A 25,522-nucleotide genomic window follows, 5' to 3' on the forward strand; every position below is an offset into this window, starting at 1 on the left:
GCAAATCGTGCTCGTATATGCTATTTTTCAATAGTTAAAGCACAAAATAACGCGTAACAATGCGTTCCCAGTCTAAATGGGTTAAACCCCCTCCTCCCCCTATGAAGAACATTCTTGGGGGGCCCGCAGTGAATCCTTGTACCCAGGGCCCAGAATTTGGTGCGAGACCGTGCGACACCCCTGCAAAGAGAGCGAGCGAGAGGCTGGTTGCCCGGGAGTGAACCGTTTCACTGCAGCTATCTTCAGTGACATCTGCCACCATGTCTCCTAGTAACCGCTCCTCGGCCCCACCGGTGCCGAAGCAAATGCACAATTAATGTCCAGTGATGCAGTCAGCCATCGGCCCCTCGCTCCCCTAACAGCTGATCAGCCAGACAGACCAGGATGGGAGCAGGGGCGTCACAAAGGGGGGGGGGACTGAAAGTGGGACTGAGTTACCAGGGCCCAAGGTGAAGGGGCCTTCATTATTGCCAGACCCATGAAATGGGTAGGGCCTACATAAGCAAATGTCTGTCGGTCCGGGTTTTCTATATAAAGGGTATATATGATGATGACATGATGATGACATGCCTACAAAAGGCATGATGTCATAAATGATGATGACAGACAGGGGGTCTGGCACAACCAGGTTGACCTGGTCTAGTTTTATATACTTTAGCTATTGAAAAATAGCAGATATACAAGCTTGTAGATCTGCTATTTCTTTTGAAAAGTGGTGAAAATGTGTGCAAATCTTTATGTTGTTTTTTAAGCGAACATTTGTAACTCAAGTTTTGCTTCTGGGGGGCTCCCTGGAACTAAATATTTTGAGATGGGGGTCCGTTGCGAAATACATATCATTTTGGGGGTCCTTCACATGAAGAATTTGGGAGCACCACTGACATAGAAACATATGTTTTTCTAAAAACCTTAGAAGGATTTGAAATATTCACAAATTTTCACGATTTTTCTAAAACAGCAGATCTACAAGCATGTATATCTGCTATTTTTCAATAGTTAAAGCACAAAATAATGTGTTCCCAGTCTAAATGGGTTAAACCCCCTCCTCCCCCTATGAAGAACATTCATGGGGGGCCCGCAGTGAACCCTTGTACCCAGGGCCCAGTATTTGGTGCGACACCCCTGGATGGGAGAGAGAAAGAGAGAGAGACAGAGGGGAAGAGCTACAGAGAGAAACTGTGAGAAAGAGGTCGAGGCAGAGCAAGGCGCTACAGGGCCAGGATGACTCCACCTATGGCTCCCGGTGTTGTTGTTTTGCTCCTGGGTCATTAATTCCGGTCTTTTTTTTTTACACCGGCGGCGCCTCTTGTTTCCTCCCGTCTTATCCTCGCTCTCCAATTTAATTACGACTCTTAATTGTGAGCCTCGGCGGAAGGCCCCGGCCATAATGCATTCTAATGAACGCCACAGATGTTCTGCTGTTATGCCATCTCTCGGAGCAATTACTCTCCCGCCCCGCAAACCGTTTCTCTTTTTCTACGTCTCACCTGTAAGTAAACCGCACCTGCTCCTTCCCCACTACATCAGTGGCGTCAGTTCAGAAAAAGCTAAGGTATGGCAACATGACTGGTGTCTTGCACGCGCGACACCAGTCATGTTGCCATACCTTAGCAACAGGTATGATACATTTATTTTAAGAATACATTTTTATGTATTATGTGTTTCTATGGTTTCTTGGGCTGGATATGGCAGCCTGGAACGGTTTTTCAAGTGCAGCTAAACTTGGCATGTTAGTAAACGTGCCACAATTAACAATAATGCATTGCACCTGTGCAGCTGACCTGCGGAACCTGGGAATATACCATATTGTCAAGATGAGGAGAATACAAGTGTGGAGAATATAATTATAATACCTTGTTAAAGTGACCATGTTGTGAAATTTCGCATTTGTAGTTATTTTACTGTAATTTAACAACATAATAACCAGCGCAGATAGACAAAGAGACATTCATGGATTTATATTTAAAAGTAACTTTTATTTTCCCCCCTGGACGGAGGGTATGGCAGCCGCATACCCCTGCCATACCCAATTGACGTCCCTGCACTACATGCTCTCTCTCTCTCTTTCTCTCTCTCTCTCTCTCTCTCTCTCTCTCTCTCTCTCTCTCTCTTTTGTGTGCCCGTGCCGTCAGTCTCGCAAATTAACTTTCACACTCTGATGGCGTACAAAAGACCATGCAGGACCTACATCGGAATCCATTTATCACGTCTGAACGGCGGCAATTAGATAGCATGTTTGTTTGCGAGACTGTATGGCCCGCCACGCGGCCATGCAATCACGGTTTTGGTTGTGCGTTGCACCATGGTTCCCAGAGCGGCTTCTTTGTTCGTTTTTAATCAACCATACGCTCTTTCCCTCCTCACCTGTTGGTCTTTCACAGCACATGAACAAAGCGAGGCTTCACTCGGGGGCCTCGCGAGTTGAACAGTTGCTTTGTTTTTCCAAAGCAGTTTCATTGATGTTTAAAAGTAAAGCTCTCGTGCTCCACTCGCTTGTGTGTAGGCGTCGTAAAAAGACGAATATCCTCCTGCCATTTGGTAAGTGAGCTTCTGTTTCCGTGTCCCCATCAAAAAAAGCAAGAACAACCTTCATTAAGTTTGTTTACACAAACTGGAGGGGGGGGGGGAGGACAAAAACGGCATGAATAATTTCAGTTGGAGATCAAGGTTAATTCAGAACATCAAATGTTGGTCCAACTGGAACATGTTCAAAAGAACAGAGAACACTTATTTATTTTCTTTGCGTTTTCTTTCTTTCTGGACACCGTGTTTGTGAAGAGGGTCTTTGATGTGAACGCTGATAGGGTTGGGTTCTTTGTTGTTACGTTCAATTTGCAGACGGCCTTGCGTCAAATTAGAAATGGCTCTATGGCTCTACATGTATATCAAAGACAGAGCTTAATTGTCATTGGCTAGATTGAAAGGCACAGGAAATACAAGAGGAAATGCTCTTGTTTTGATGTTATCTCTCTCGTTGCAATCAATTACATCTCTTTGAAGGTCCCTGATGCCATGGTCTCCATAGACTTTCATGTAATTCATAGTGCACGGATCATGCACAACCCATGCCTAGATCATGCACCACGTGTGTGCACGCTCACAGCTTTCAAACAAAAAAATCCGCTTGGAAATCCGTTCAGGCATTCATGAGATAGCAGCCATTATGTTTTCTTCAAACATGGCTGCCATGTTTGAAAGATGGGGTTGGTATGGGGGTTAAACATTCAATTTCACGATCGCGATCATGCCTAATACATTTTTTGAGGTCCAAAAAACATTTTTGAAAAAAAAAAGATTTTGAAAAAAAAGAAAAAGAAACGGCCCAAACTCGGGAAACTCGGGGTTGGCACAGGTAGGGTACATATACAAACTCGGGGAAACTCGGGGTTGGCACAGGTAGGGTACATATACAAACTCGGGGAAACTCGGGGTTGGCACAGGTAGGGTACATATACAAACTCGGGGAAACTCGGGGTTGGCACAGGTAGGGTACATATACAAACTCGGGGAAACTCGGGGTTGGCACAGGTAGGGTACATATACAAACTCGGGAAACTCAGGGTTGGCACAGGTAGGGTACAATACAAACTCGGGAAACTCGGGGTTAATTCCACTGCAACCAGCATCTCTGAATAATAATAATCCTAATTCCTATATAATGTTGGATCATTCTCTTCTTGACAATAAGCAATCCTAGTGTTTGAATTCTGTATACAAGCACACATGGAGCAAAAATAATGATAGAAAAAATACAAAGGATCTTTTCTTTTTCAACTTCGACTTTCCCTGGTGGGAGTCGAGTTGTGTAATGAAGTCGACTGAGTCGACTTGGCGACTTTTTGGTTAATGCCCTAGTATGCATGCACACACGCATGCGCACGCACGTGCGCGCACTAACTGATTTTTAGTAATCTAATTATTCGACCTCAAAGTATTCGAATAGTCGAATATTCAACAGGACTGGCCAAACTGTCAAATATTAAGTAAGCAAGAGGCAAACATTGTGAAAATAGCCGATCTACATGCTCACATGTGGAGCATGTAGATCTGCTATTTTCACAATATTTATCTGTGGAACCGAGTTACATTAAATGTAATACCTAGAATTCCAAGTGCTTGTCAGGGTGGGGTCCCCAGTTCAAATATGTTTATTTTGGGGGTCATGGCCTAAAAAGGTTTGAGAACCCCTGGTATAGAGCATTAACAAATTCAACAACTTATTCTTATGACTTCCTATCTAGCCAAGCTTTATAAACTATATATTTTTTAAAGAGAAAACAATAAAAATAAAAAAAACATGCGAATATTTGACTTCAGTGAACAACGTCGAATAGTGACTTTGATATCCGAATGTTCGAATATTTGGTGAATGCCCTAACGCGCACGCACATGTGCACACGCACGCACGCACGCACGCACGCACGCACGCACGCACGCACGCACGCACGCACGCACGCACGCACGCACGCACGCACGCACGCACGCACGCACGCACGCACACACACACACACACACACACACACACACACACACACACACACACACACACACACACACACACACACACACACACACACACACACACACACACACACACGCAGTGCCCTCTCACCTTGGTGGTCTTGACCTTGTTGCCAGTGCTGCAGGACCAGCCGGTCAGGTCGGGGAGGACCTTGCACTCCTCACCGTCCATGCACGGGTGCATCTGACACCACCACTTCTGGGCCACGATGGAGGCTGCAAGCAGTCACAGGAATAGACAAGAGAACATAGTTCACTACTTAAAGGGGAATCTCAGCCAAAAAAGCTCTAAAAGTACTTATTTGGTCTGCCAAAAGATGGTCCAGGTGTTCTTTTTTGTCAAAAGATGCAGCATACAGATGTGCCATTTCAAAACATTCTGCCATTGGCAAGACAGTAGATTTCCAGTGGATTGGCAGAACATTGAGCTTGTAGATCAGCTATTTTCGCTATTTTTATGACCTTCTTTGACTTTGAAGTTTAAATCTACCTATGAAGGTGGATTCTGCTTTTAAAAGGGGATGGAGTGGTTTCTTGTCATTTGCGAGTTTCTGCAAAAATACACTCTATTCTCCTTGAAAAATTAGAAACAAAACAGGGAAAGAAAAGCTCACAACGCGTCACAGACGCGTTGTGAGCTTGGAGGTTGTCTATTTTCGATCTTTGATTTCTAAACAGAGAGGGCAATTCATTCAACATAAGATGCTGCATTCAAGTTCAGGAGAGTTTGGACAAGGCAATTCTCTTGAATGCTGCCTTCAGGTATGGCATGGAAAGAGGGGCATTTGCATTTCTTTCACCACAGTAAAAACTGCATTCATGGTCTGGAGAGGGCACTTTTTTACAGACGGATAAAAGGGCAGGGGCTCAAGCCCCCTTTGATGTCTATGTGCACGTGCCTGGACCAACTATTCAGCAAATGCACAATTCTTATGGATTTGTAAGTTAGATTTGCCTCAGTTGCAATATAACAGCTCTGAGAACATGTCATTTCTATTCCCTCTAAATTGTACATACTGTACAATATATTTCTCATGCCAATAAAGTCCTCTGACTTGAATTGACGGCGGTATGCGATCAATACACAGATGCAGTGCATGTATTCACACGAGATTGAACGCCACTGTCTTTCCTCTGCTTCTTTTCAACGTTCATTCGCTGCTATTCGGTCGAATTATCGACGTCCCAAAGCAATGCCTCCGAGAGGCCTTTTTACTCGCCTCTTAACAGTCATACTTTAAAAGCCTATCCTGCAAGCATTGTGAAAATGAAGTCGTTTCAATGTCAAACACTCAGCCAGTGTGAGGGCCCTCTGCGCTGATCCAATGATTGATAGCGCTCTGAATCAGATGACTGTGAAAAAGTGTCCCCAGCTCCCAACGGTGTGTGTGTGTGTGTGTGTGTGTGTGTGTGTGTGTGTGTGTGTGTGTGTGTGTGTGTGTGTGTGTGTGTGTGTGTGTGTGTGTGTGTGTGTGTGTGTGTGTGTGTGCGTGCATGCGTCTACATATACATGCGTGTGAATAACTGTCAGTTTATCACATAATGAGAGGAAGTGTTATGTTGTTACCAATTAAAGCGTCAAACTGTATTTTACTTCACACATGCAGTCTTGCAATATTAATGGAAGAGGGAATCATGTTGTGTGTTTAAATCTGCTTTCAAGGTGAGCAGTTACATGTAAAAAAAAAACTACTTACTATACATCAGACTATAAGACATGGATACAATACAACAGGGGTCTTCAACGTTTTCAGGCCAAGGACCCCTTAGTTGAGAGAGAGGTGAAGCAGGGACCGCCACAACCTGTTCATAGATTCCATATAGTTTCATCGTTTGACAGCACAATAGTCAGTGTATTTTGGATTCATGTCAATGTGTGTTTTCAGATATTTAACCACTTGAACTGTCAATACTTATAAAACCTGACCTTCCATTCTGTACTTAGCGCTCTGTAACTTTGTATATGGGAGAGGGAAAATAGCGCAATCCTCCCACTCAGGACAAGGTGGTACTGCAGCTGAAAATGCTCTGAAAGCCAGGCAGAAATGACAGGTGCTCTGTATTCAGGAGTGGTAATTTAGCCTCAAACCTTTTGAAAAACGTTTTTGGGACACAAACAATGTTATATATTTTTTTTGTTAATGCATGGTGTAGAACCTTTAAGCAAATAAAACTGACCATAGACTCGAAGCACCAGCAGAAGTGGGTCAGGTCCCATTACGGTAAGCAGGCTATCTGATCAAATTTGGAATACGTGGATCCAAAATGGAGCCAACTCAGGCCACGCCAGAACATAACCGTGGAGGAGAGTGGCTTCTTCAGTATGGCACTCGTCACAGAATGGGGATTTGGTGTAACTTTGTTTTCACGTAATGAAGTCTGTGGATAAATTGAAATTGAACAAGACAAGAGCCTAGAGCTGCCGGAGCATTTGTGTATTGTTCTCTAGAGGCCTATCCCAAAGATCCCCATATATCTATCTCCGTACTCAGCTCTTGTTCCCAGCATGTCGTAAGGCCCTGCACAGAGGGTGAGCCTCTGAATAAGTTATGGAGTGGAGATGAACACGTGTCCGGCCCTGCGTCAGTGGACGGAGTGGATTTTTAAACATAATCTCCAAAGTGCAAGGATCTGAAGGAGTCGTTCTGTAGGGCAGGGGTCTTCAACAGGGGGTCCGGGACCCTTTGGGGGTCCTCAGAGTTACTACAGGGGGTCCTCCAAATATTCCAATCCTTTTTATATTAACAACCTGAACCCTAGTGTCCATATTCTGAGAACTGTAGCCAAAAATAGCAGATCTACAAGCTAACAACGCCTCGCAAAGAGGTTTGGTTTAGAGGGGGAAAAGAGCAGACTAAGTACAGAGTGAAAGGTAAAGTGTATTAAGTATTGGAAGTGGTTAAATATCTGAAAACACAAATTGACATGAATCCAAAATACACTGATGATTGTGCTGTCAAACAATTAAACAATGGAAGCTATGAACAGGTTGTGGGGGTCCCTGCTTCATCTCTCTCTCAACTAAGGGGGCCTTGGCCTGAAAACATTGGGAGATCACACTTAACCTGGAGATGAATAAAGGAGCCAACACTACGTCAACATGTCTCCAAAAGTTTAATTACATGAAAACTTTACTAACTAGTTACTTTTTAGGCTTTGATCCCAAGGCTGGCATGTTTCGAGCTAAATCTGCAATCGTGTGGTGGCCGCCATGACACTTTCATGTCAACACACTGTCACGTGACTAGATGGGGTAAACGTTGAAGAAAGTAAAGTGAAAAAAAGAAAAAACGGGTTAGGCTCAAATTCCCGCCCGGCCCTTCAAAATAAGAGCAGAGGCCTATGGAGGAAGCGGCGCGGCAGAAAGGAAAATTCATCCCTTCAAAGTAAGAGTGAGTCCTTTTTCCATCACTGAACATTATAATGTGACTAGATCACATCCCACTTGGATAAAAGTGGAAAGCGAGGACTGCGTTTCTTTGTGAGATCAAATGTACTGAGCTATTAGCCTTCATTGCGACTGCAGGGAGCAGTTTAGTGTGAAAACCTGCAGCAGTTATGTCACGCTGTTACTCTAAGTGTCACGCTGTTACTCTAAGCTGTTACTCTTGCCTGTCCCACTGCTGTTACTCTAAGCTGTTATTATTGCCTGTCACACTGTAATGCCACTCTCTCTCACAAACACACACACACACACACACACACATTCACACACAGGGATCAGTTTAGTGTGAAAACCTGCAGCAGTTGTGTCACGCTGTTACTCTAAGTTGTTACTCTTGCCTGTCACACTAATGCTTGCCTTAGTGTGCTTGCCATCAATTAACGTCTGCCCCCACCATGTCTCATATGCATATGTAGCCTATATACCGGTATGTTGACATGTTTCTTTTTTGCAATTTTTGTTAAACTTATTAGGTAAGTCTAAATAGTCAAATTAGCAGCTACTCGACCTTAGGGAGTGTTACTTGTGTTGTTTTCATTTTGTTGATTTCTTGTATCCCCCTTCCCCCTCTACCATAATATAACAGGCCTTGCCAGGCCGCAGTTGTAAATAAGAAATTGTTCTTAATCTTGCCTCGCCTAATTACAAACCAAATGCAGATAATTGATAAACCAATCTTTAATAACAACAGCACAACATAATTCATCATTCCGTACAGACCTAGAGGCGTACAGTGATTCATAAACTTGTTTAAATTTGTGATTAATGAAAAATGTTATTAGTTTGTCTAGCTTCAACCTGTAGGATCAAACATTCTGCAAAAAGAAAAGATCAACAACACATTGTGAGCTGGTAGATCTTCTAATTTTGATGAAGACATTTGTCATAGAGGGATATACCAGTAAGACTCCCTAATCGGGAGATAAGCGACGGTCAGGTCACATGTATACACCGCTTTGCGTGATTTTAGGGCAACATCTGTAGGAGCAGTGTCCAAAAATGTGTTTTGCAAGAATCGGCCTCATGGTGGCGCTAGAAGAGGGCCATGTGAGAATTGAGGGGTGGAGGTTGTGGTTTGGCAGCCAAGGAGTGTGTGTGTGCAAAGTTTGTCATGGATAGGGGCAACGGTGGCGGAGATATGAGTAGGGCGAAAGTGTGACGTGACGGACAGGAGGAGGGACTGACAGGCGGTGGAGGTTTTGATAGTAACTGCGACCTGACGGTCGCAATAATGTGACTAGATCACACTGTTACACTGAACATTATAATGTGACTACTGTAGATCACACTTACGTTACACATCCCACTTGGATCAAACTGTAAAACGAGGACTGCGTTTCTTGTGAGATCAATGTACTGAGCTTAGCCTTCATGTTGTTGTTTTCATTTTGTTGATTTCTTGTATCCCCTTCCCCCTCTACCATAATATAACAGGCCTTGCCAGGCCGCAGTTGTAAATAAGAAATTGTTCTTAATCTTGCCTCGCCTAATTACAAACCAAATGCAGATAATTGATAAACCAATCTTTAATAACAACAGCACAACATAATTCATCATTCCGTACAGACCTAGAGGCGTACAGTGATTCATAAACTTGTTTAAATTTGTGATTAATGAAAAATGTTATTAGTTTGTCTAGCTTCAACCTGTAGGATCAAACATTCTGCAAAAAGAAAAGATCAACAACACATTGTGAGCTGGTAGATCTTCTAATTTTGATGAAGACATTTGTCATAGAGGGATATACCAGTAAGACTCCCTAATCGGGAGATAAGCGACGGTCAGGTCACATGTATACACCGCTTTGCGTGATTTTAGGGCAACATCTGTAGGAGCAGTGTCCAAAAATGTGTTTTGCAAGAATCGGCCTCATGGTGGCGCTAGAAGAGGGCCATGTGAGAATTGAGGGGTGGAGGTTGTGGTTTGGCAGCCAAGGAGTGTGTGTGTGCAAAGTTTGTCATGGATAGGGGCAACGGTGGCGGAGATATGAGTAGGGCGAAAGTGTGACGTGACGGACAGGAGGAGGGACTGACAGGCGGTGGAGGTTTTGATAGTAACTGCGACCTGACGGTCGCAATAATGTGACTAGATCACACTGTTACACTGAACATTATAATGTGACTACTGTAGATCACACTTACGTTACACATCCCACTTGGATCAAACTGTAAAACGAGGACTGCGTTTCTTGTGAGATCAATGTACTGAGCTTAGCCTTCATGTTGTTGTTTTCATTTTGTTGATTTCTTGTATCCCCTTCCCCCTCTACCATAATATAACAGGCCTTGCCAGGCCGCAGTTGTAAATAAGAAATTGTTCTTAATCTTGCCTCGCCTAATTACAAACAAAATGCAGATAATTGATAAACCAATCTATAATAACAACAGCACAACATAATCCATCATTCTGTACAGACCTAGAGGCGTACAGTGATTCATAAACTTGTTTAAATTTGTGATTAATGAAAAATGTTCTTAGTTTGTCTAGCTTCTACCTGTAGGATCTATGTTCCAGTATATTTAATAATGATAGATGATTTACAGTATACAGTAAGACTTAGACCAGATGGCATAGTAATAATAATGAACCCTAGCGTTGCTATTTTGCTTCAAACATTCTGCAAAAAGAAAAGATCTACAAGATCTACAAGCTCACAACGCGAAGCAATGCAACACATTGTGAGCTGGTAGATCTTCTATTTTTGACAAAGACGTTTGGTCGTAAAGGGATATACAAATAGACCCCTGAGGTTAAAGGTGTTGAACAGTGGTGGACAAAGTACACACATTCTTTACTCAAGTAAAAGTATCAATACTGCAATGTAGAAAGTGTACTTAAAGTACAAAAGTATTGGTATTAAAATGTACTTAAAGTACCCAAAGTAGAAAGTACTCATTATGCAGTATGTCCCATTTTACAATTTTTCAAATGTATTTTAATACCAATACTTTTGTACTTTAAGTACACTTTCTACATTGCAGTATTGATACTTTTACAGTACCCAAAGTAGAAAGTACTCATTATGCAGTATGTCCCATTTTACATTTTTTCAAGTGTATGAAATCTTTTGAAAACAGCAGTGCGGTGCGAGGCGTTGTGTGCTTGTAGATCGGCTGTTTTCACTAGTTTAAATCATTTTTAAAATGACAAATGCAAAACGAACGGTTTTGGACATACAAGATTTTCAGCCGACAACGACGATATCTGAACTGTCGCTGGAGTAGCGGGAACGCCACCGTCGCACCCTGCAATGTTGTGGCCCTCGGCTTGGTACCCTAGACATAATTCGGCCCTTGGGGAAAACTAATTGGGGAACCCTGCTTTACACCACTGGCGTTGAAGAATAATTAGAGTCTAGTTTTATCCACGTCTAATGAAGTAGCTCAAACACTGGCCCAAAAGACCTGTAATGTGAAAGAAGTGTACAAAGCACACACACCAGTCAAGGCTTCCTGATCGTTTAACCTGAAGTCTAGACAGACAGGAAAAAGCCGCGCTGCGAGCTTGTAGATCTGTTATTTTTTTAAAGCAAATCTTTGAATATAAGTATTTTTTTAAGCGAACATTTGTAACTAAAATTTTGTTCCTGGGGGGTCCCTGGAACTACATATTTTGAGATGGGGATCCGTGGCCAAATACATATCATTTTGGGGGTTCTTCACATGAAAAAGTTTGAGCACAACTGAAACATATGTTTTTCAAAAAACCTTAGAAGGGTTTGAAATATTCAAAGACTTGCACACATTTTCACGATTAAAAAAAAAAATAGCAGGTCTACAAGCTGTGAGCTTGTATATCTGCTATTTTTCAATAGTTAAAGCACAAAATAATGCGTAATAATGCGTTCCCAGTCTAAATGGGTAAAACCCACTCCCCCTGTGAAGAACATTCATGGGGGGGGCCCGCAGTGAATCCTTGTACCCAGATGTTGGTGCAAACAACCCTGGATAAATCACTGGATTCCACATGCAGCGTTTCTTCAACTTGGATAAGCCTCTGGGAAACGGCAGCCGTTTACATCGCAGCGTCCTCGAGAAGATATCCCGTTTCTGTTGGAGACGCGTATTGTCTCCAACAAAAGGGAGCGGAGGATGTGGGGGGAATCGGCCTTCAAAATGGGCTTTCAAAAAGAATTATGCATAAAGAACACGGACAAATCCTCTCAAGCATGGTGTAAGGATAAGAACCCTGTCTGAGAGACAGAGACGCAGAGAGAGGGAGGACGTGATAATGACTGGGGGATCCAACGAGGAAACATCTCAGACGTATGGAAATGAGCAGCGTTGGGAACAGAGAAAGAGAGAAATGACATGAAAGTGATGACCACTAGAGAGAGAGAGAGAGAATACAAAGGCAAGGCAGAGAGTAATTCATATACCGGGAAAATAGGCAGTGCGGATAAAGAATAACAGATGTCTATATTGTTAAACTCTATGACTATTTATTTTCACTTAATTTTATTCTTATTCTCACCGATCTACTCTTACCTCTAGGCTGCCTATCAGTGTTGATTTCGTCGACTAAAACTATGACGAAAAATGTTTGTCGACTGCGTTTGTTTCACTGACGAAAACTAAAGAAAAACCTAATAAAAACTACGCTGTGATGACTAAAACTAAGACTGAATATTTTGACAATTTCGTCAACAAAATAAAAACTAGACTAAAACATTAGGGAGGGACTAGTGGAGAAGAGAGTAATTTTATGTTTGGTTGCTCTCGGGTGTTGCGTGCTGAAAATAGCAGATCTATAAGCTCACAACGCGTCGAAGCAAACAAGTTTAAAATCAGTCATTACGATGCCATCAAGGCTTGCCAAAATACATTTCAGTTGACTAAATCAACTAAATCAACTGTAGATTTAGTCGCCTAAAATCTTATGATATTTAGTCGACTAAAATCAGACTAAAACTAAAACTTTTCAGGTGACTAAATTATGACTAAAACTAAATTACATTTTATTCAAAAGACTATGACTAAAACTAAATCAAAATTTGCTGTCAAAAACAACACTGCTGCCTATTCTGTGTGTCACGTTTACCGTTGTTACTGCTATGACTATGATGACCAATGACGGTTTATCTTTATATTATGTTGTCTTGTCTTTCCTCGTGTCTTGCCTATCATACAGTAACTACAGTAACTGTAATCCCTGTATTACAAATATCAAAAGTAGTCAATCTACAAGCTCACAACTTAACATTACATTTTTGTTTATTTTTTAGAAAGGTTTGGCTGACTAAATCTAACGCTGTTTAAAAAATAAAATAGAACAAACCCATGGGCCCAAACCCAGAAGGACTAAATGCCTTTGAGCAACAAGCTGTCCTACTTATTATTATTCAAAACGATCCAAATCCATGAAGATTCAAAGAAAGAAGCGATACAAGACAAGCAGGATACCAGTTAGTTGTACCGTTTGTGTATGATATGAACACCCACATGGAGATGCATACAGGGAGAAAGTACTTTCCTTATAGATGTCGGATTTGAGCTTAAGGAGTCAGAATACTGGCCCCACTTATTCTCCAGACGGTGGAGAATTACCTTAATACCTTCTCTCTGAAACCACCGTTAAGTTGGATGAGAGCAAGGGAGGATACAAGCTCACAGTGCGGCACTGAGTGCCGCGCTGCAAGCTTGTATATCTGCTATTTTTGAAAGGTCGTGAAAATGTGTGCAAATCTTTGAATATGTGTATTTTTTAAGCGAACATTTGTAACTCAAACTTTGCTTCTGGGGGGTCCCTAACTAAATATTTTGAGATGGGGGTCAGTGGCCAAATACATATCATTTTGGCAGTCCTTGACATGAAAAAGTTTGAGCACCACTGACATAGAAACAGGATTTGAATTATTCAAAGACTTGCACAAATTTCAAGATTTTTCAAAAACAGCAGATCTACAAGCTCACAGTGCAGCACTCGGCGCCACGCTGTGAGCTTGTAGATCTACTATTTTTCAATAGTTAAAGCACAAAAACATTATGCGTTCCCAGTCTAAATGGGTTAAACCCCCTCCCCCTATGAAGAACATTCATGGGGGGCCCCGCAGTGAATCCTTGTACCCAGGGCCCAGGATTTGGTGCGACCGCCCCCTGACCCCGGTCAACAAAGCTGACATGGTTTGAGAGTTTAAAGACGTGGGAACGACAAGAAGGGAGCTACGAATGGAAGAATGTGCCGAGTCACCACAATAAATTACCCAGAGGCGCCGTGGGAGCATAGCGGCCAACACACTGTTATGATGCACGGTCCCTGTGGCAGTAAGTGGTTCTAAAAACCAATGGCTGTGTAATGCTCGTTAATGTGGCCATTATGGCGTCAACGACGGTGCTTTGCACTGCGAGCATGTTATTTAGAGCTAATGAGCATGGCTTGTGAGTGCCATTACAGAGTTGTGAGCGCGCCACACAGCTTTGCTTTGCTGCTGAGGGGCGGCTCTCGCGTGACACCCCACTACCTTGTCTGTTGTGGCGAAACATTTTCAGCCACGGGGTAATGACTTGTGGTGTCATGCAAAAGTCAAAAGGCTGTTGGATGAGAGGGCCGTTGATGAAGACACAGTGGTCAACAGCAAGGCACTCACCTCTGGAGCTTACCCTGCTATACTGGCTGTTTGCTTTAATTGTTTACCAGAGTGCCATTACAAACGTGGAGTCCTGCTGGACATGAGCCTGCTATTAAGTCTGGGGAAATCTCGCTCTTTCGACAAGTCATTCTTTCGACTATGAGTGTCGGCAGGTTAGCTACTCACTCGCGTCACGGTTACTGAGGATATAATTATGGTCAGGGTTTGGGTTAGGTTTAGGCATAGAGGTTAACATTCACCCGTGTCGAAAGAATGAACCGTCGAACTGATGCTATGTCGCAATATCGACACGCTCCCAAGGTTGCAAACTTGCAATGCTTCGAAAACCAAATAATAACTTAAAATAGGTATATATATGTTCGGAACTCAGTCATTATAGAGGTGAGTGAATGCTGCGTTCATGATTTGAGGCATTTTGTTCAAAGCGTACCACTCCAAACATTAGATGCCAATCTTAGCCAATCAGGATGGAATATGAATAATTTGAAAGATCTTCATTGTAGAGATAATGTGTACCAATTTGTGTAATGTTTGGAAAGATCGGACGGATGGACGGACGGACGGACGGACGGACGGACGGACAAACGGACGGATGGACTGACAGGGGGACAGGGTGGAAAACATTGTCTCACCTTCGGCCTGCTGGATACAATAATAAATATACAAATAGCAATGCATGAAGCAGGGCAGATTAGATTTTACACAATTCAGCCAGGAACACTCGTAGACGTAACTTTTTTTTTGCAATTAGAATACAGTTCAACTGACCACTGATGACTCCGCTCTTAAGATGCTCCAGGAACTCACCAAGGAGCATGCTAAGCTAAACCAGGAAGCGTAATGCAGACCCCCCCCCCCCCCCCCCCCCCCCCCCATGGGTATACAAGAGCAGTCCCAAAGCAAGACATTGGATTTGAGTGTAACCTTTGAGCCATGTGAAATTCTGGATGAAAACGGTGGAAGCTGGGTGATGCGGTGGAGGAAAAGCTTTGCCGGCAGCAGCAGCAGCAGCATGTGAGACAATGTGTAGGAGGGAGCCATGTTTAAACAACTGCCTGGTTGGGAAAATGAATGCACTGCGATTGGTGTGTAGATATGTGGGGCTGATTAGAGATGCTGATACAACGGAGGCATTTGACTCTCAGGTCCTGCATGAGCTATTTACAGCAATGCTTCATTTTGCTTCAGTTTTATTCAAGCGATAGGCCATTATCTCTAGTATTATAACAATGTGTGCACTGTGTGTGATTTAGGACTTACATGATACAGAGTTTAACATGCTACTAATTGTCAGACTTACTTCTAATAATTTTTTGTGTGGTGCTAACCGCTCCTACGTCTATCTTTGTGTGTATGTCCATGTCCATGTATGGAGATAACTAAGGTCACGGACAGAACGGAGATAGGCACGTACGTCATGTTTGCAGGTGCGATTTTTACTCCCTGAACTGCAAACGTGAAAGCCTGCATAAACGTTTCACCTCACTTTTACCTATAATTGAGTTGTGACAACAAAGTTGATTGATTGATTGATTGATTGATTGATGATTGATTGATTGATTGATTGAAGTGTGCTATGGACGCTGTAAGGACATGGCTTAAAGCTATACTGTGTAAGTTGCTAAACTAGTGGTCAGTAGTGGTATTGCTTTTTTCTGCCGTTTTTCGCCCGGAGTCGTCGCGGACCACCGCCACGGACCACCGGAGCGGTGCCGCAAACCACCGCGACCGATACGAATCCGTGGAGGGGTAGAACCATGGTAGAACGTAATTTTCTGGCCAGGATTTGGGGATTAAGAGGTTAAGAATCCTTCACCATGGTAAACACTGTAGCTGAGCGAGGCTACTTCCTGAAGACACGGCAGATACGCTGTGATTGGCCGGTAGTGTATCATGTGTGTATGATCAGCGATGTGATTGGCCAACGTATACACAACGTATACAGAAGATGCAGATGACGTTATTTTAACCGCGAAAACCGGACCCTGGCCAGGATCATAGAAAACATATAAAGAGAAGGCTTTAGAAGCTGAAAATAACTGAGTGGGTGTTCTAAAACTTTAGTGAATTAACAGTTAGGACAATTTTAAGATTTGTTTTATAAAAAAAGTTACATGGTATAACTTTAAGTTTCATTTAGAACAATTGGTCAAGATTTACTGTGATATTTATAACACCTGCATTATGATGGGTGGGTCGAAAGATTCAAGGACCCCTCTCATCCAGCCATTGCACTCGTTCCTTCAGGGAAAAGGTTACAAAGTATTAAGACCAGAACTGTTCGTTTTCCGAGACCACATGGGCCCTAAACTCCTCATCATCAGTTCAGGACATGAACACAACTTAACTGTGTCCGCTAGTGGGGGTTTCATTATGCACCAGAGTCTTGTGTTTTATTTATTTTGTTAGAGTATTTTTATATGTTTATGCCGGTGTGTATTTGTATTGTCTTGTCTTGTCTTGTTTTGTCTACCCTGAGCTAAAATCACAATCAATGTTTCATTGAAATGGTTATAAAAGATTGAATTACATGGGGTTGCAACACACCGATTCAGGGGTGTCCCACCAAATTCAGGGCCCTGGGTAGTGGGTACAAGGATTCAACTCACATTTTGTGCTCTAACTATTGAAATATAGCAGATATTCAAGCTCACAGCACGGCACCGAGTGCCGCGCTGCGAGCTTGTAGAGCTGCTATTTTTGAAAAATCGTGAAAATGTGTGCAAATCTTTGAATATTTCAAATCCTTCTAAGGTATTTTTTAAAAACCTATGTTTCTATGTTAGTGGTGTTCAAACTTTTTAATGTCAAAGACCCCCGAAATGATACGTATTTGGCCACGGACCTCCATCTCAAAATATTTAGTTCCAGGGACCCCCCCAGAAGAAGCAAAATTCGAGTTACAGATGTTCGCTTAAAAAAATACATATATTCAAAGATTTGCTTACATTTTCATGACTTTTCAAAAATAGCAGCTCTACAAGCTCGCAGCTTGTATTGAGCTTGTATATCTGCTATTTTTCAATAGCTAAAGTATAACATAATTAAGGCCCCTCCACTTTGGGCCCTAGTAACTCAGTCCCACTCCTCCCCCCGCCCCCCTTGTGACACCCCTGCACCGATTCATTTCCACCCAAGACCTTCTCTCCTCTGTTTCTGCAACACTTTCACCTCAACCTTTCCCTGCGCCAACCAGGACAGAATACATGAGGAGCCCGGGGTGGCCCGGCTCTGCACTCTCCACTCTTTTGACCTTCGTATAGTTTTGCAAGAAACTTGTGCACATTATAAAGAAGCTATTTCTTCCTACTTTTTTTAGGGGCTGAGCGAGCTGTCTAGAAGAGTGATTTACAGGGGCTAATGAATCTCTCGCAAAGCACTGGACCGATGGCCGCCAAATGTCTTGTGCACACACAGGCAGTGTCGGCCGAATAATGTAAATCCATGCACATTTTTTTCGTTGAAATATTTAACCTTTGAAAACTTTTTTAACAAGGGTAATACTGAAGTCAATGGAGAGGCAAATAACATATGGTCTCTGTCGGATGGAAACCTAATGTCCTAATGTGTTGCTTTTCAGGATTCAATATTCAAAAGTAGGGAAAGTAACAGATGGACAAGCTCCCGCGATTCGAGGTGCGGATCTGTTACTTTTGATGCTTTTATGTGACGCTGTAGTTTGTATATCAAGTAGGGCAGGGGTCTTCAACAGGGGGTCCGGGACCCCAAGGGGGTCCTCAGAGTTACTACAGGGGGTCCTCCAAATCTTCCATTCCTTATTAAAAACTTGAACCCTAGTGTCCATATTCTAAGAACTGTAGCCAAAAATAGCAGATCTACAAGCTCACAACGCCTACAAGCTCACAACGCCTTGCGCTGCGAGGCGTTGTGAACTTGTAGATCGGCTATTTTCGGCAAAGAGGTTTGGTGTAGAGCAGGGGTTCCCAAACTTTTTTGTCTCAGGGCACCCCATAAATATTTTTTTAATCCGAGGCACCCCTACATTATAATTTTCACTCCCAGCACCTTATATTTATAGCATATCGTCGTTGTCGGGTGGAAACCTTGTATGTCCAAAACCGTTTGTTTTGTATTTATCATCTTTAAAATGTACTAAAGTAGTGAAAACAGCAGATCTACAAGCACACCGCGAGGCGTTGTGTGCTTGTAGATCGGCTGTTTTCACTAGTTTTGTGCGACAGTCTTGTATGATGAAGCAGGGCTTTGCTTTACCAAAAGACATACACATTTGAAACTTGGAGATACGAGGTTTCTGCCCGACAGTGATTATGTTGTGAGGAAAACGTTGAGATAATAGACATTTTGGTTATAGAACTGACTGAAAATAACTTTGTACTTCAAGTATAAAAGGATACTAAATATTTTTTCAAGTGTCCAAATAAATTCCAAATATTATCAAATGATCTCGCGGCACCCCTGGACTGCCGTCACGGCACCCCAGGGTGCCCCGTCACCCACTTTGAAAACCCCTGGTGTAGAGGACAGGGTAAAAGGTCAGGTTTATTAGGTAATGACGGCTCAAGTGGTTCAATATTTGAAAACACAAATTGACATGAATCCAAAATACACTGATGATTGTGCTGTCAAACGATGAAACCCTATATGGAATCTATGAGAAGGTTGTGGGGGTCCCTGCTTCATCTCTCTCTCAACTAAGGGGTCCTTGGCCTGAAAACGTTGAAGACCCCTGAAGTATAGGGCATTAGTTTACGACAAAACTAAAAGTGAGAACATGGAGATAAGAGCTTTCTGCCCGACAGCGACGATATGACGTCACAGTGGCATCATGTCATTGTGTTAACATGACGTCTGAGATCTACATGGAAGCAGCAGCCACTAACCATCTTCTTTCTTTTCTTAACAAATTTAGAACGGGTACACATTATTGTGTATCATTATTTAATGCTTTAACTATTGAAAAATAGCAGATATACAAGCTCACAGCGCGGCACCGAGTGCCGCGCTGCGAGCTTGTAGATCTGCTATTTTAGAAAAATCATGAAAATTTGAATTTTGACCTGATTCTATAAGTGTCTTTTGAATCCTTCTAAGATTTTTTGAAAAACCTATGTTTCTATGTCAGCAATCTGGCCAGCCATCGTCAAAGAAAAGGTCCTTTTCACTTAACTGGAGCTCAGTTATTCTGTTCTTGAGAGACTACTATGTCAGTGGTTCTCAAACCTTTTCATGTGAAGGACCCCCAAAATGATATTTATTTGGCCACGGACCCCCATCTCAAAACATTTAGTTCCAGGGACCACCCAGAAGCAAAATTTGAGTTACAAACGTTCGCTTTGAAAATACATATATTCAAAGATTTGCACACATTTTCACGACTTTTTCAAAAATAGCAGATCTACAAGCTCGCAGCGCGGCGCTGTGAGCTTGTATATCTGCTATTTTTCAATAGTTAAAGCATTCAATAATTCTAGGCCCTAAATGGGTTAAACAGAACTGGGTACTTTCTACACCATCACACCTTTTCATCAGCAGACGATGTGCAAAAAGTGAATTATCAAATGAACATGTCTTTCTCCAGGATCAGGTGATAAAAACACACCTCTCAGTCTTTCCTGCTCGTTATGAATCTCGTTATCGCCCCTTCGTCTATATTCACGAAAGGTACAGTAATAACATGGATGCACGTTGTATTTGCAACTGAAGAATATCATGAAACAGATATGCATGATGTGCTCTCGCTCAAAACCAGTAGTTTTGGCAGCGCTGAGGGCAAACGGCTAGATAGACGGTCCTCCAACCTGGCTGTCTTTTCCTTTAGGGTCCTCTAGCCGATTAGACCACAATAGAGACGGAGGCTGTTATTCCCCCAGGTCCTTGTCAGGTCCCTGGGGGTCCTTTAACCCATTTAGGCCTAGAAATAGCAGATATACAAGCTCACAGCGCGGCACCGAGTGCCGCGCTGCGAGCTTGTAGATCTGCTATTTTTGAAAAAGTCGTGAAAATGTGTGCAAATCTTTGAATATATTGTATTTTCAAAGCGAACGTTTGTAACTCAAAGTTTGCTTCTGGGTGGTTCCTGGAACTAGATATTTTGAGATGGGGGTCCGTGGACAAATAAACATCGGTTTGCGGGTCCTTGACATGAAAAGGTTTGAGAACCACTGACACAGTAGTCTCTCAAGAACAAACTAACTGAGCTCCAGTTAAGTGAAAAGGACCTTTTCTTTGACGATGGCTGGCCAGATTGCTGACATAGAAACATGGGTTTTTCAAAAAACCTTAGAAGGATTCAAAAGACACTTATAGAATCGGGTTTAAAATTCTAATTTTCACGATTTTTCAAAAATAGCAGATCTACAAGCTCGCAGCGCGGCACTCGGTGCCGCGCTGTGAGCTTGTATATCTGCTATTTTTCAATAGTTGAAGCATAAAATAATAATACGCAATCATGTGTACCCCGTTCTAAATGGGCTAAATAAGGTCTGTGGAGGCTCAGGGCTTTCAGGCTGCTCGTGGCTCGCGTCTCTTCTCTCCACTGAGCATAACGTGTCAATCTGACACCAACCTGACAAGTGCCACTCACTTACAAAGCCTTCTGAAGGTAAAAGAGAGATATATATAATAAAAAAACATGTCTAATTTTGTTCCTGTGAATGTCTGTATACACAGGAACACAGGGTTTTAATCCCATAGCTGCTGCGGTTTGTAATGGTACCCAGCGAGATTCTTCTTGTAATGTTTCTGACATCAAGTGGACGGAGCTGGAACTGCAGCTGTGCTCCATGCCCATGCTATAGGCTGTTCTGCCACATCTATGGCCTTGCATGTATGTAGACAGTAGTATTATTCATGAATGATCCTGCAACTACTGCAGCAGTGTAAAGTAACTATGTACTCAAGTACTGCACTTAAAAGTGTACCTTTGAGGATTCTTTCCTTTGGAGTGTTTCCAATTTTTCACACGTCGCCTTGTTATTGGTGAAACAACAATTGGACAGCCAGCAGGAAGGTATTGCCAGGTATTAGGCAGGTGCTGTTCGCAAACAAACAACAGAACACAACACAAACACCATTCGCTTCAAACAATAACTGTTTGTATAGCCTTGTTTTGTGTTGGCAAGAATGTTTCTATCGACGGTATTGGAACAAAAAATGGCAGAGCAATCCCACACGAAAGCAAAGTTGTGTCGGGAAGCATAGTTTCCTATGTGGATATTCTGTTGTTTCACTCAAATGGCACATTGTGTCCAGTGGGGCAGGTGTCAGGATTTAACATGAAGCAACACAGAACTAAAAGTTCCTATGATTGGCTGCTAGTTGCACTGTTCTGGTACCAGAAGCAACAGAAGGAACATAGGTTCCATTCTATTCCCCCGAACTTTTACATTTGAATTTCTTACCTTAATAAACATTTTCATAAGTACTTCATGGTTCCTGGCTGTCGCTAGTTTAAAGCCTCGTTTCAATCACCATGATATGCGTTTTGTGAAAATATAGTCCAATTTATGTTATAATTGATGTTAAAGCAGGCTAGCAGGGTATGCTGTGGGAGGGGCTTGTGATCATAGGCTTGTGATGGTTCTTCTTCGTGTGCTTTATTTGGGAAGCTCAACACCACATTCTCCCAAGAATCCCTGCGGTTGCGTGTGACCGTTGGCAGCCAAAAGCATTCGAGATGGTACCATTTCTACAAATGAACATTGATTTCTACAATGATGGCGGCACCCGTACAAGGGACAAAAAAGCGTCACTTTCGCAGCATAGAAACCAATGGCTTAACGCCGTCCATATGTTTTACAGTCTATGATTGTGTCTCATGCACCGCATGAACACAGTGTCAGTTAGATCCATTCCACCCCCAGGATACATTACATAAATAATATTTCAACCAAACTAAGACCACATGAGAAACCACATTCGCACTTAATATGTATATGGTCTGCTATTTTAACCCATTTAGAACAGGTACACTATATTGTGTATCATTATTTTATGCTTTAACTATTGAAAAATAGCAGATATACAAGCTCACAGCGCGGCGGGTGCCGCGCTGCGAGCTGGTAGATCTGCTAGTTTGAAAAATCGTGAAAATTTGAATTTTGACCCGATTCTATAACTGTCTTTTGAATCCCTCTAAGGTTTTTTGAAAAACCTATGTTTCTATGTCAGCAATCTGGCCAGCCATCGTCAAAGAAAAGGTCCTTTTCACTTAACTGGAGCTCAGTTAGTCTGTTCTTGAGAGACTACGATGTCAGTGGTTCTCAAACCTTTTCATGTGTAGGACCCCCAAAATTATATTTGTTTGGCCACGGACCCGCATCTCAACATATTTAGTTCCAGGGACCCCCCAGAAGCAAAATTTGAGTTACAAACGTTCGCTTTGAAAATACAAATATTCAAAGATTTGCACACATTTTCACAACTTTTTCAAAAATAGCAGATCTACAAGCTCGCAGTGAGCTTGTATATCTGCTATTTTTCACTGGTTAAAGCATTCAATAATTCTAGGCCTAAATGGGTTTTAACAACCGACCCCGGCAATTATATCAATTGTTAAAATGAGATGTGACCCCACACTCCCATGACTGAGCTCCGAACAGAATGGAGGCGAAGCTGGACGTCACAACTGGCAGTTCCAGTACAATGTGTGCACTCAGCCGTGGGTCTTTTAGAGTGTTTTCACATCAATACTTTACAAAGTCCCTCACAATAACAGAGGCATGCAAACAGAGTCGGGAAGTTTATGCGCGTACTTCGAAAAAAGGCAATGCATTATTTGTTGCGCGTGTGTGTGTGTGTGTGTGTGTGTGTGTGTGTGTGTGTGTGTGTGTGTGTGTGTGTGTGTGTGTGTGTGTGTGTGTGTGTGTGTGTGTGTGTGTGTGTGAGTGTATGCATGTGTGCACACACCCTTGTGGCCTTGCTGCCGGGTCATGATACTGCTTTAAAACGGAATATATCGTCGTTGTCGGGTGGAAATCTGTACGTTCTTTCACAATGCAAAGCCCTGTTTCATCGTACAAGGCCGTCGCACAGAAGTAGTGAAAACAGCAGATCTACAAGCACGCAACGCCTCGCGGTGCGAGGCATTGTGAGCTTGTAGATCGGCTGTTTTTACTAGTTTAATTTCTTTTTTAATGAAAATGCAAACCGAACGGTTTTGGACATACAAGGTTTTCATCCGACAACGACGATATCGTCTCTGTCGGGTGGAAACCTCATACAGTATGTCCAAAACTGTTACAGGTTTCAGGATTCAGATTCAAAAACAGCAAAAGCAGCAGATCTACAAGCTCGAAACGCGTCGCTTTCAGAAGGTGCTACTTTTGAAGCTTTTGTGTGACACTGTATGATCAAAAAGTAAAAATTACGTTAAGATACTGTATGGAGATAAGAGGTTTCTGTCCGACAGCAACACATCGTTGTCGGGTGGAAACCTCGTATCTCTGAGTTACACATTTGTATGTTCTTTCGCAAAGTAAAGCCCTGCTTTATCATACAAGGCCGTCGCACAAAAGTAGTGAAAACAGCCGATCTACAAGCACACAACGCCTCGCGGTGCGAGGCGTTGTGTGCTTGTAGATCGGCTGTTTTCACTAGTTCAAATCATTTTTAAAATGATAAATGCAAAACGAACATGCAGTTTTGGACATACAAGGTTTTCACCCGACAACGACGAACAATATGCAGCTCTCACATACACACACGTGCGCGTACGCACGCACGAGCGCAAACAAACAAGAGATAGAAGTGGTCGGCGGCGCGGCCCCCGAGGTATGAAGACCCCCAAGGCATTGTAACCGTTCCACTCAGTGGTCTCAGCGTACAGGAAACGGCAGGGGAGACGCATCCATCTATTTCCAGAATGATTTACTAACACACTGTATCTGTGTTGTTCTCCAGCTCGCAACATGCACTTCCACGCGCACCCAGGTACTGTCGCTGTCAGGCAGAAACCTCTTATCTCCGTATTTCTTTTACTTTTGGTGTTTTTTGGTAAATTATTAACACCGTAATTGAGACGCTGTAGTGTAGGGCTGGGTAACTTTGATGATGGAGAGGGCCACTATATTTTCACACTCACTCCAGAGGGGCCACATTGCATATACAGTCAAAAATAGCAAAAATGGACGATCTACATGCTCAAGCAAGTCGAGCTGAATTATTGTTCATCTATTTTTCAAATGGAATCCTGAAAAATAACATTTCCATTTAATTTCAAATGCATTTATAACTTCATGAACTTAAATAAAAACACATTGGACATAAAAAAAACCTCGTACTAGTCATTACGCTACTAATATAGACTGAAGTAATTAAAGTGGGTCTTTTTCTGTACGTTCGGAATTGTAACAGCTGAAATCAATAATACGGTATATCAGTATTCTGATATTAACCTGCGGTGGGGGCCGCATGTGGCCCCCGGGCCGCCAGTTGCCCATGTATGCTGTAGTGTGATCGAGTCCATGCTCAAATCCCCTCAGCCCTATACCTGCAGATCCGCAAGCTCGAAATGCGCTTCGAGCTTTTTGATTGATTGATTGAAGACTTTATTAGAAGTTTGCATAGGAAAAGGTACTGTTTCAAATACAAAGAGGGGTCAGGGGAGATTAGGGCTGGGCTATGTTTGTTTTTACCAGCGAACGGCTGCTGCCTGTAAGTGGTTTTTCAGGGCGATTTTAAAGGATGCTATTGATCCACACTCCTTTAAGGCCTTCGGTAAGGCGTTCCACATTTTTGTGGTATAGCAGAAGAACGAGTTTGACCCTTTGTTTGTAGATCTGCTACTTTTGCTATTTCTTTTATTTTTTTATTTGAATGCTGAAAAGTAACAGTTTTGCACATGCTAGGTTTCCACCCGACAGAGGCGATATGCATGACAAAGAAAATGCCGAGGCAAAAACCGCAACCGAAAGAAAAATGACAGAAATTGATTGCACACGGACACAGTAGTGCACCATTGTGCACATATTTTGTGTGCTGCACAC

General features: G+C 42.6%; 1 protein-coding gene across 1 annotated transcript in view; it reads right to left on the reverse strand.

The window, feature by feature from the left end:
* tafa4b (TAFA chemokine like family member 4b) overlaps positions 1-25,522 on the reverse strand; it is a gene marked incomplete at both ends in the record, with an annotated part of 95,687 nt that overhangs the window by 32,873 nt on the left and 37,292 nt on the right. The window contains one exon of the mRNA XM_080727944.1: positions 4,613-4,737. Coding sequence (XP_080584070.1) covers positions 4,613-4,737 — 125 coding nt within the window. The remainder of the gene's footprint in view (positions 1-4,612; positions 4,738-25,522) is intronic.

The sequence above is a fragment of the Nannobrachium achirus genome, assembly GCF_963921795.1.
Source record: "Nannobrachium achirus genome assembly, chromosome: 6".
Classification (NCBI taxonomy): domain Eukaryota; kingdom Metazoa; phylum Chordata; class Actinopteri; order Myctophiformes; family Myctophidae; genus Nannobrachium; species Nannobrachium achirus.